The sequence below is a fragment of the Leptosomus discolor genome, chromosome 8 (genome assembly GCF_034619465.1).
Source record: "Leptosomus discolor isolate bLepDis1 chromosome 8, bLepDis1.hap2, whole genome shotgun sequence".
NCBI classification, from domain to species: domain Eukaryota; kingdom Metazoa; phylum Chordata; class Aves; order Leptosomiformes; family Leptosomidae; genus Leptosomus; species Leptosomus discolor.
The window spans coordinates 14,005,883-14,018,011 of NC_141398.1; the positions used below are offsets into that span (position 1 = coordinate 14,005,883).

Genomic DNA, 12,129 nt, shown 5'->3' on the forward strand with positions numbered 1-12,129 from the left:
TGGTTGCAGTAAAGTCAAATTCAAGCATACCTTTCATCTTTATGAAGTTTAGGGATACTTCTAGCAAGGGGAGATCCATGACTTGGCTCTAAATATTTACAAAAATATCCATTAACTAAGGGTCTAGTCTAGTATACCAAACTCCCTGCAGACATACATTGCTCCCTATTATGGTACTAAACAGATTAATTCCTAAGAAAGGCTTTTTCCACTGTTGTAAAATCACTGCATGAGGAAGTTTCTTTTGATTTGGAAAGGTTCTGGGATGGAGGGTTCCCTCTTTGCTTGTAATTTTTGTCACACTGTAATTTTCAACTGACTCTTCAGTTATCAAAATTAGATTTTAATCCTTAATGAGGCTTTCAGAAATAAATTTTGACAACAGTGGCAATCCTGATGTTCACTCATCCTTGTGGCAATCTGATATATATCTTTCTGATGTAAGGTAGATGCGAGGTTTGTTATCGCTTTACTAGGCTACCACTACAGTTTCTAGTGGGATTCTTTCTCAGGGTAGATTTCTGGAGACCGCAACTATTTCAATCTGATGCCAAGTGTTTAATTAGGGCTAAATCTCTCACTGGGAAAATAGGGGGTTAGAAGCCTCATATCAATTACATGCCCTTTTATCAGGCTGATTTTCCACAGGTCAGTATTTACATTCAACAAGTTCCTTCTTTCCCTGTCTCACAGACATTTCACTGACTGGCCAGCCAAAGAGTGCTTGTCTTCCTATAATCATAGCTGAAGACCAGGTTTTTATATTTTCTGTGATAATGCAGTTCAGGAAGGCTAAGCAAATCAATCTTTTCTTAAAGATACTGACTCCAAAGTAAGAGCCTAATATGTTCCCTTATTTGTAAAGGTAATTCAGACAGCTAGATTTCCAAGGGCTTGTTGAATTGAGGGTGTAAGTTTAATATTTCGTTAAGGACGAAATTGTTCCCTGTATACAGAGAAAAATAAGTTAACACCTCATCTTGCATCTTTGAAAAGGCAAGACGGGTAATTCAGTGCAGAATTTGGCTCACTGTATACATCCACCAAACTGGAACCCCTGTAGTGGCCAGAATTATTTCTGAAGCTACATTTGTTACAGTGGGTGATAGAGTGGACATAGGTACAACGAGAAGAGACCTAGGGACAGTGGCAGAAGCAGGCATTGCAGCGTTCAGGTGGAGAGCAGAGTAGCGGGAGCTGGGGGAGCGGGAAGAAGTGCTGGCTCTCTCTTGTGTTGTTAAAGAGCTTCCCCAGGAAGGGCCGCAGAGTCAGGCAGAAGAGCAGAGGTTTGAAACAGCAGCTTGGGCTGGAACCTGGGGAAGGGGATGCCTACGTTTGGGATGTAGCATGCAGTCATGCACCGTGTGGTTTTCATACGTCTGTGTGTAGTTTCCGTATCTGTGTGTAGGGCATGTCGTTCCTGTTCACGCTATACAGTAGCAGCTAAGGCAGGCCTGTTCAGGTGCAGGGCTGGGCCTTGCTGAGAGATTTGGGACCTAGAGTTTCAATTCCTTTCTGAGTTTGTAAAAATCCAAATACAGATGCTGTGATCAGCTAGGAAAAAAAAAAAGACACTTCATCTCCTAAGTCATAGAAAACTGTAGGCAGATTTATCCAGTGTTTATAGACTTCTCGTTAGGCTTCTTTTGTGCAGCCAGGTGCTACTTACAAAGAGATTTGAGATTTCCAATAGTGATGCTCTTCCTGTGTGACCTGCTCTAGGTGGCCCTGCTCTGGCAGGGGGGTTGGACTAGATGATCTTTCGAGGTCTCTTGCAACCCCTGACATTTTGTGATTCTGTGACATGTTAGAGGGAAAAAACTGCATATTCTGAAGAAGCCACCCTATTTGTTGTGTGATTATCAAGCTTCTATACAGAAGACCAATCTACCACAAAAACCTATTTGTCTCTTCTTTCTCTCTTTCTTTCTTTCTCTCTTTCTTTCTTTTCTTTCCTTTCTTTCTTTTCTTTCTTTCTTTCTCTCTTTCTTTCTCTCTTTCTTTTTCTTTCTATCTTTCTTTCTTTCTTTTCTTTCTTTTTTCTCTCTTTCTTTCTCTCTTTCTTTCTTTCTCTCTTTCTTTCTTTCTCTCTTTCTTTCTTTCTCTCTTTTCTTTCCTTTCTTTCTCTTTCTTTCTTTTCTTTCTTTTCTTTCTTTCTTTCTCTTTCTTTCTCTCTTTCTTTCTTTCTCTCTTTCTTTCTTTCTCTCTTTCTTTCTTTCTCTCTTTTCTTTCCTTTCTTTCTCTTTCTTTCTTTTCTTTCTTTTCTTTCTTTCTTTCTCTCTCTTTCTTTCTCTCTCTCTTTCTCTCTTTCTTTCCTTTTCTTTCTCTATTTCCCTCTTTCTCTCTCTTTTTTCTCTTTCTTTCTCTCTCTCTTTCTCTCTTTCTTTCTCTCTTTCTTTCTTTCTCTCTTTCTCTCTTTTTCTCATTTTGTCTTCTCTTTTTAAGGAAAAGATGTTTGTTATGTTTGCAGCTTTAAGATCTGCATCAAAATGACTAGATAACCACTGCAACCTGGCATTTGCTTGTACTGAGGAAGGCATTTAGGAACTAAAATATTCCTGGGAGATGAGAATGTGTGACTTGGATCTAGATACAGTAACTTTTTTGTTTTCCAAACCTTCCAGTTACGCACTCTTTTCCCACACAACATGTAATATTAACCTATTGCAAAGTATAGGTTTTAAAGCAGTGGTAAAGGGGAGGACAGTCATTTCTGAAGGATGTGGGGAGAGAAAAATACGAATTTTGGAGGTAAGTCACAAAGCCGCAGAGATGTACAAAGAGGGCAAAACCAACAACAATAACAGTCTTCTGGACTGATTCCAAACACTTAGAGTCAATATAAATGTGAAACCCAAAGGGCCTGTTTGCAAATGGCCCATTTGCAAACTGCTTGACCATCTATTACTCCTTTGTTGGTTTAAGTCCTCTCAAAGAGCTCAGAAGTCATTTGGAAATTTAGTGGTTAATGTTTTTATATGTGGTCCCCATGAACATTTTGACTCAGATGAATCCTCCATAGGACCGAAGAAATCAGTGTACCACGTCCTTGTTTCTTTGCCAAGGATGATGAATTCCATTAAAAATTAACAGCAGAGACCAAGAAACTGGAACTGCACAGACCAGCAATGCCAGAGAGCATTTCAACCGGGGAGTGGCTCAGTCCAAGTGGCTGTTAGGAAGACTCTTTTGACAAGCATTTTTCTTCACAGTGTAGTGGGATGCAAGCTAAGGCAGGCAGAGAGGTGAAATCTATAGGAGGAAAAGTATGAAGCGATCAAGGCTAGGCAGGTATGCTTGTTTGCATGCACACATTAATGTGCTCTGATGCTTCAGAGAAGCTCCCTTCAATCAAAACCTATTTAAGTTCTTGAAGGCTTTGCCCAAAAATCAAAATTCAGTTTAAACACATCAATGCAGAAGCATTTATATTTATTTATATTTGTTTATATTCACACATATACATACACAAATACATATTTTTTTCAAATAGGGACCACATCTTAATGCCTTACAAGTTTATTGCTCCCATTACTGATTATGTGAGGCATTTCCCTTAATCCTGAATAACCAAATGAATTAGATCCCTTTCTTGTTTCTCCTCTCACTGCAGAAGAGCAATGGCTATTTACCTGAGATAGATAGTGATACACAAAACTCCCTTTCAAGCTTCTTTTCTTTAGTCTGCTAAATTTCACCATGTAGAGAAGGGCTGGTATTCTGTTCCTATATACCAAGACTTTTCAAGTCACTAACACAGTCCAAGTGATTCCACTTTGCAAACTCATGTGGTAAAGGGATTGTCCAAATAATATTACTAGAAACAGTATGAGAGTTGGTTTGTGTATGGTTTTTTATTATATTTTTATATTTTTGTTAAATTATATGACAGCATTAAATAAAATATTTTTTAAAGGTTAAATAATACTCGAACATCAACTTTAAGTTAACAGTGTTAGGGACAGAGCATGACACAAATGTCAAAATCAAAAGCATTTGGAGGGTTAAAATATCCACATGTCAGGCTTGGTATGTACAAATTCAGCAGAAAACTGAGAACAGCCTGTCAGTTTTTAGCTCTCCTTCTTTCCTATCCTTAGTTTCAGTGCCTGCAGTTCTCCAAACAGGACTTTATTTTCATGGTTTACCTGCCTGTACTGAAAAGTTGAAGCACTAATGCCCACACGTCCTCCTGTGAGTTATTGCCGTGCTGACATCCAGTGTGGGGACAGCTCTTGGACTCACAAAGGCTCTTCGGTTTTACAGTTTGAACTTCCAGGCTTAATAATGTTTAACTTTATTGGGTTTAGTTATGTTTGGTGGCAACAGTCTTTGTAAAAGCAATTCAGATAATAGCTTATAGTTCAAAGGTGCAGGGCCTTGGGTAAGTGGTCAGCAAAGCTATTACAGGTGAAACGTCAGTTAATTCTCCACTTTCTCGCCTTTCCAGTTCCGCATAACCTAAAACACTTGGTGCCCCCCAGTGGCTTTCCAAATTATTGCTACTTGTTTAAGACTTGCTATGGATGAAAGTATTCGCATCCAGACATTAATACAAAATACTTCCAGAATTTTGATTTGTGTTTTACTGAATAGTCTCTTTTTTTCCTTGCTTTTATTTCTTTCAAATTCCTGAAAAATCCTTTAGTACAAAAAGTGGACAGAAATACCTTCTATAAAATGTATGGCATAGGTCCGGAGTTTTCTTGTGCAAACTAGTTGCAGTAAGCCAGATCTTATATTTTTGTTTTATTCGGTTCTTTCCCAGGTACAGTTTGATTAAATCCAGTTGGTGATTACATTCGGCTAAACAGTTGTGAAATTGTCATCTCATTGAACGTGATTTTTTTATGACTTTGATTTCCAAGACATAGTATATGCAGTGTGAAATTTTGCCGAGCTGTTTAAAAGACTTCAGTTTTGTTAAGGCTACAGAAGATGAGGACAGGATGAGACAGTAAAAGGTCATTACAACACGTATGCATATTTCACAGACGTTTTGCATGCACTTATGCATACAAGTATCCGTCTGTAATATACACTTCTGGTCAATTTTCATAGCTGTAAACTCATGCTGTTTATATTAGCAGAACATTCAAATGCTTTGGAAAGGATTGGGAATTGTATTGGTCTCATTCCTGACTCAGAGAGCTTTCAGTCTAATTTTAGAGGGAGATGATAAATGCGTGTAACAAACAGCAGAGAGGAAGTGGTAACAACAGTAAGATTGGCCGGTTGCATAGGGTACCAGTGTGCCCAATATGAAGGTTTGGAAGCAATGTTTTGATTCAATATAAACAATGTTTTTCTATTTTAAGAAATAAACAAACATCAGAAAGCTATGATTAAGATTGCAAAATGTGTTGGGTTGGTTTTGGTTTTTGTTGGTTTGTTGTTTTTTTTTTCTTTTCGCTCATTTCTGTTTTGCCTTGTTCATGCCCTTTTGGAAAGAGTTCCTGTGAGATGAAACCTTCCCCAGCTAACCCTGGCCCAAAGTGAAATGTTTCATTTTTGTTTGATACCTGTTCTTGAACTTGCAAAAAGGCAAAGTGCAAAAGCAGGAAAAGACATGGCCTTAGTTGTTTATTTTTGTAAAATTATTTGCAATCATTAATATAAAAAAGCTAAGGAACTTTTAAACATGATTTTAGATGTTGCTGATAATTTTCGGTGGCTATTGCATGAAGCTAAACTTCTAATTCTAATAGCTGGTCGCTGTTGTCATCTTACCTTTTTTTTTTTTTTAGGGTAGTGAGCACTAAACTGATGATAGCCAGTGAGAGGGGGACTAGATAAGGTACCACAGGTACCTGATGAGGATATGGGTTCTTTTTTTCCAAGTGCTTTTGAATTTACTTTCTGTTTGGAAGAAAGCAAAATGTGGTTTGAGTATGCAAGCATCACTGACTGATGTTAAGACTTCTCAGCTGGTTTTTAGCATGCCTGTTGGTATTTTTCCTATTTGTTTGACTTTGGAAATGCACTGGGTTTGTATCCTTCAAAATAATTGCTCTGGCTTGGTGTCCAGTGTCACTCTTTTTCCCCTAGTAACTTCTAAACAGGTTGGCTGAGATTTGCTATCTATTTTCTTGATTATACTGCCATCACATTTTTTTTTTCAACTGAATCTGAGCTCCCAGGTCAGAAGAGTGAGCAAGCTCTCTCCTTCTTCACAGTTATTCTCATATTAAGTGATTTTTCCTAAAAAGTGTACCTTTTCAGCCTATTTTGCACTGGAATTGTGGTCATTTTCTATCTATATATCTGTGCATCTCTCCCTTTCCCCATAATAACTTTTGGACTCTTTAGCCTTTCCCAGCTCAAACTGACAGTGGTGGAAAACCTAAAGAAGAATTATTACAATTATTTACTATTAATGTGGTACCATATAAAACTGTGCCGAAATGTTTAATTAAGAAACAGACTAGTATTGCCTAAGATAGACTGAGCTACTAATATAGTAACGGCTCAATATGGTCTCTGGAAGTCATAAATGGGAAGTCAAAAGTTAAGATAAACAGATGGCGATATGTGAATATTATCACATATCAGAAGGGGGAACAGAGAAAAGAGATTAGGGATGGAAACAGTTTAGCACATCTTTTCTCTTGATGAATCAAATTTATACTACGTAAATACTATCTTTCTCTTCTCAGCATGTCAGGCTGTCACATCAATTCGAACATCTAGTCCTTCAGGATGAAAGATTTGAGATCTGTGCTGAGGTTGTCTTGGGACTAGTCTGCTTTCGGGTGAAGGTAAGGCATCTAAGACCTCCTAGTTCTTCTGTCATGGTTTACAGCAACATAACCTGCAATTGAATATAGTCTTGTCGTTAATATACTTCATAATTTTTTAAGGAAAGTAAAGGGAATTCATGTAGATCAAAACTGATTAAAGAAAGAAGCTTAAGACAATTTTGTTAAAAATTAATCAAATGCTCAAGAGAAATTCAAGCGTATTAGGGTATGGAAATATATAGTGAAGGCAGACAAATGGTCTACCCAGTTATACAAAAGGACTGTTATATTCTATGCTTGATGGGCTTTGATGAAGTTGATTGTTTTAATATATTTCTATAGACATTTGTATATGACGTGTGAGTGTATGTGTATATATTACATGTTTCTTGTCAAGTTGATTTTATATGTGTGTATACTTAATATCCAATTATATTTGGGATATATACATGTATCCAAATATATATATAAAATGACTCTCATGGATGAAGATTAGAGTAGTAAACACTTTTTTCTTGATGTCTTTAAAAAATACATTTTCATTTATAAAATCCTAAAGCCACACTGGGCAAACTGGAGCAAGATATGAGTAAGAACAGGTTGCACGGGAGGCCAGCTTCCCAACTGCCCTTGGCCACGATCTGCTTTTTTTTGCTGAACATGACCCTTTTGCCTCTCTTGGCCTTTCATTCCCCAAAATCTCTGTAAGTGCCAGGTTCATTGACATACAGACCTTGCCCAGCAGAAACTAGAAAACTCACTCTGCGCTCAGAGCATGAGAGCTGCAGTAGCTGGGAGGGCTCGCTTGTTTAATCAGATATTAAAAGGGGATCAATGCCTTATTTTAGGTAAAGAACTCATTTAATAGAGGAGCTTGCAACAAAAGCCTCTGTGAAGGGCTGGACTGTGACACTGAATCTGAACACCAAGCAATAACAGCCCCAGTGTTTTCTAGTTCACGTGATACCTAAATGAGCTTTTAGCTTTCCTGAAGGCTCACAAGCACATCTTGGTTCCTTCTGAGTAGTGTGGTATTACTACTTTTCACAAATTCTTTTCTCAGTCATTCAGTGCCCCAGTTACCTGAGTTTGATGCAATTGGCTGAAGGAGCTAATGAATGTTTAACAATAAGGTAATGGTGAATTCATCTGGAATAGGAAAATTGTTTTGTCTGAATTTGTGGTGTTTAAAATAAAAGCAAAAATGATCTGTTGCTAGGGGATCAGACAGATTACAGAATGTGGAGTTTTTCCAGTAAGTGGAAACATGACTATAATTTCTATCCTAACAAGAACTTTTAAAAGATTTTGAGGAATAGGTTCTGTGGCTTTTACTGCTCAATAACAAGATGTTGCTTGTAGTCTGCTCTCTCACATGGAACAAGCAAACACTAGTTTTGCAGATCCAGAGACAGCTGTTAGTCAGTGCTCTACATTTACTTTAAAGGAACAGTCCTGGGGAAATAGAGCATAGCAATACAGGAATTGTCACTTTTGATCAGACCAGTAGTTCATCTACATCTGTTCTCCTGTCCCTGATGATTCGGAGGAATCAATCAGATCTACAGGGAAAGACAATTTTACAATAGGAGGTAAATAGAGGACACCTGGCTAAGAAACTTTTGGACAAGTTGCAGAATAAAGGCATGACTCTGCTGAAAACCAATGTTGAAACAGCAGTGTTTTCATCGCTTGCCTTCCCAGTCCAAAAAAAGAAAAGAAAACAAAACTAACAAGCTTTTAAATGAAGGGAGTTTTATAGTTATTTTTGCAGCTTTATGTGCTTTTTCAATCACTCTTTCAAAAATCTTCCTATGATTTCTGTAATTCGTATTAAAATGCATCTTAGAAATAGCATACTTGTAACTTCCATGTCGTTACAGTAGGGCTAAGGAACAGAGGACTTGAACTGTAACGCTGCACAGCTGTAAAAGTATGAAATATTTTTCCTTCTTTTGTTCTTGAGAAATCCTTTTTTATTTTTTGTTTTTGCTTACTATAACTTAATTTTTTGCCTTTTACACTGTGGAGCAGATGGACTAATAATCTATGACTTTCATATTATAACTATTTCATCAAATGTATCATGCCAAAGGGTTAAGTTTTGGCCTCCTTGCCATGGCTGCAGATGAATACAAGTCAAGCTAGTAATTTCTCCAAGGGGGTGAGAATACTGTCTTACTGAAGCTGACAGCCTCGGTCAGAGTTGGCTTCTCAAAGCTCTGGGAGAGGATTAGTCACTCATAACTTCAATTCGACGTGACACCTGAGTGTCACAGCAGCCCCTAGGTTGCAGCTGTGAGAGTAGCACAGAAGGAAGATACATAAATCTTTCTCATTCCTCCCCTCACCCCTGCCAAGGGCATTAACTTCACATCATATAACTGCTATTGCCTGAAAGTCAGTGCTGTGGATTTCATATTAAAGGCAAGGATCATCATTTTAATGATGGGTTACCTTTGGTAAGAAAGCAGTATAACATTGTCACCAGTGACTGACCCATAATGGGTGGGGACTTGCAAAACAACAAAGTTGGTCCTTTTCTTAGGAGCACTTGAGATGCACAAATATCTCCTAGAAGACTACGGCTAAGCCATGAATTTCAGGCTTTAATCCAAATTCCCTAACAACTTGTGCTAAGTCAGAACAAGGTTTTGACTTGAGTTCAGCTCTTAACTCGAATATGATCCAAAAACATGAGAATAATACATTTATCCTCAGTGCCAGTGGGAAACTGTGTCTCCCTTATGCTTTGTTTTATATGGAAAAGGCTAAGCAGGCAAGTCACAACTGTGCAGATTTGAGAGAGCATGTTTTCTGATATGGATGTTTTCAAGAAGACTGATGCTGCTACAGTAACAAAACTGCTGCTGAACGGATGGATTTGTCCATTTGTGACTCTGTACCGCAGTCAGTGTTCAGTAACAGGATAGTGGAGTAAAAACGCAGATGCTCCCAGCATCTCTTGCAATTTCGAGTTACCAGTAGGGTAATAGAAAGACTAAAGGCTGTACAATAGCTAAGAAACTTGCTCAAAGAATAAAATTAAAGCACTCAAGGTCAACGTGGTTATGTCATAAGCTATTACAGCAAACTGCCCAGCAAAGCTGAAGCCATCTCTCGGTCTGCTGATATAAAAGTTAGACAGACAGATTCCTTTAATTTGGGTAACAAAGACCATCAAAGATATGCAGCTAGCACTTCATCCTGTGTTGCTAAATCAGACTAAAATCCCAAGATTTTTCCATTGTTTTCATTTAAAGTGATTTATTACTGTTTTTGAAGATCTGATGACATCTTTTGTTTTATTCTCAAATGCTGATGGACATGAACTAGGAAAACCATTGATTCAACAGTAGCTGAACCTGCAAAAGAACCAGTACTCCTCTGCGCAGTCCTGTTTCTTTTGAGATTTGACACTAGGAGTGTACAGCTGCTCTAAGGGAAATACCTTCACTGTTTGAGCACAAGGAGAATGAAGTACACTAGAAGGAGATAAAATTCAATACTGCAGAGTCCCTCTGACCTTCTGCAAGATATTTAACATTTGTATCTTTGTTTTCCAGAATGCAGAAGCCAGTTTAATTCCAGTGAGAGGATCAGTTTACCACATTTCTAAAATCCCCTCCAAAAAACCCACTCTGTAGGATTCTGTGGCAAACACTTTCTACAGAACGTGAGGCAAATACTTCTTGAGGGTTTCCACTGATAGTATGAAACTTACTTATGCCAGGGATATATTACCTTAACCTTTTCTTAATTATTCAAAAAAATAATTCAAAAGACCCTCTCACAGCAGCCATGCTTAAGTGAAGACTGGAAGGTTTGTTTTACAAATGTTAGTATAGTTCATTGCAAAACTTCCTCCCACATTTGTTTGATTAGATCTAAGAAAAGTGTAACGAAATGGATGCAGTAATGAATGCTTTTACATGAAGCTACATAGCTCATGACCTTAGGTCACACAAAAGCAGTCAGCTATCACAAATGCCCCAGTGTGAACACTGCTTCTAAACGCCACTTAATCCATAAATCTCTTTGTGGCTGAAAAATTATCTCGTGCGCCGTCATCTTTTTGTAATAACTTTGATGGCAAAGCACTGACAGATGAGAAAGTGTTTGCGTGTTACTGGTGGTACTTGGGCTTGGCTGCTTGGTGGGATTTACATATTGCAAACTTGCTTCTGAAATTCGTCACCATATCCCTTGAATTACAATGATTTCAGGGCTCAAATGAACTAAATAAGGCGCTTCTTAAAAGCATAAATGAGGCCAAGAAGATTCATCTGGTCCCGTGCCACCTGCGAGAGAAGTTTGTGCTGCGTTTCGCTATTTGCTCCCGCACCGTGGAATCCACCCACGTCACGTTTGCTTGGCAGCACATCTCACAGCTGGCAACCGATCTGCTGAAAACATGGGAGCAAAACCACCACCAGCAGTAACAGCAGTGAAGTAGCAGTGAGGAAGAGGTAATAACTGGCTTTCTCTGTGTTGCCAAGTTTTACTGTAGGGGCAGGTGGGAAAGTCAAATTATGAAGGAAAAAAAAATACAAACCCTGTTGTTATATAGCCCAGCTGCAGTAGCAAAATCCTTGCCAGCAAGTCGTGCTGTAACCTTAGTGATTCCTTCTCTGCACTGTAGTTCCATCGTCCCTGTTGCCAGGATGCACATAGCCACGGGGGCTCGAGCTGCCATGTCTTACCAGTTTGTAACCAAAAGCATTTATTGAACCAGGCAATGGAAATGGGTTGTCCCCATTAACCTCTAGCACACCTGCTCCTTTCTTCCCAGATGGAACTGTGAGGTGTTATGACCAATTAATTTAACATTACTGTGACTTCAGAAAGAAGCCAGGCTGGGGGAAGTTCAGTAACCTCGTTACAACACTGTTCGGGTCCTGCCTACCCAGGCACGCACAAATTTGTTATCATGATTTGAGGCGCTATCATATCATGACACGCTTGCCGCAGTAATTTTGTAAATGAAGTTAGGACTTCAAGACTTCCTTCATTACATAGCCAGATCGGGGGGAGCGAGCACTAATTGAATGCTAACCGTCCTTATGGCAGGTTCTCTACCTTCTCCTAAAGGGTTTGCTTTTAAACCAGCCATTTTGTCAAATCTCACCAAATAGGTTATGCTGGCTATTGATTTTCACTTTGATCATTCATAATGAGGCCTCTTAAAAGCTCCTTCTTAAGAGTTTTGTCAAAAGCCATGTGCTACCTGGTATTCTGCATTTTCAACCAAGTTGTTACAAGCAGTGATTACTTGAAAATAATCTCTCAGCTGTGTTCTGTGAAATGGAGTTGTGATTTCTTTTTATGGCTACCATTCTGCTTACTTCATTGTGTAATAAATCTTTGACAAGATGTGCTATGAAATGTG

General features: G+C 38.5%; 1 protein-coding gene across 1 annotated transcript in view; it reads left to right on the plus strand.

Annotated features, from left to right (window-relative positions):
* DDC (dopa decarboxylase) overlaps positions 1-11,293 on the plus strand; it is a 49,955-nt gene extending 38,662 nt beyond the window's left edge. The window contains exons 12-13 of the mRNA XM_009960989.2: positions 6,657-6,758; positions 10,967-11,293. Of these exons, the coding sequence (XP_009959291.1) occupies positions 6,657-6,758; positions 10,967-11,182 (318 nt within the window). The 3' untranslated portion in view covers positions 11,183-11,293. The remainder of the gene's footprint in view (positions 1-6,656; positions 6,759-10,966) is intronic.
* Positions 11,294-12,129: the final 836 nt, after the last annotated feature.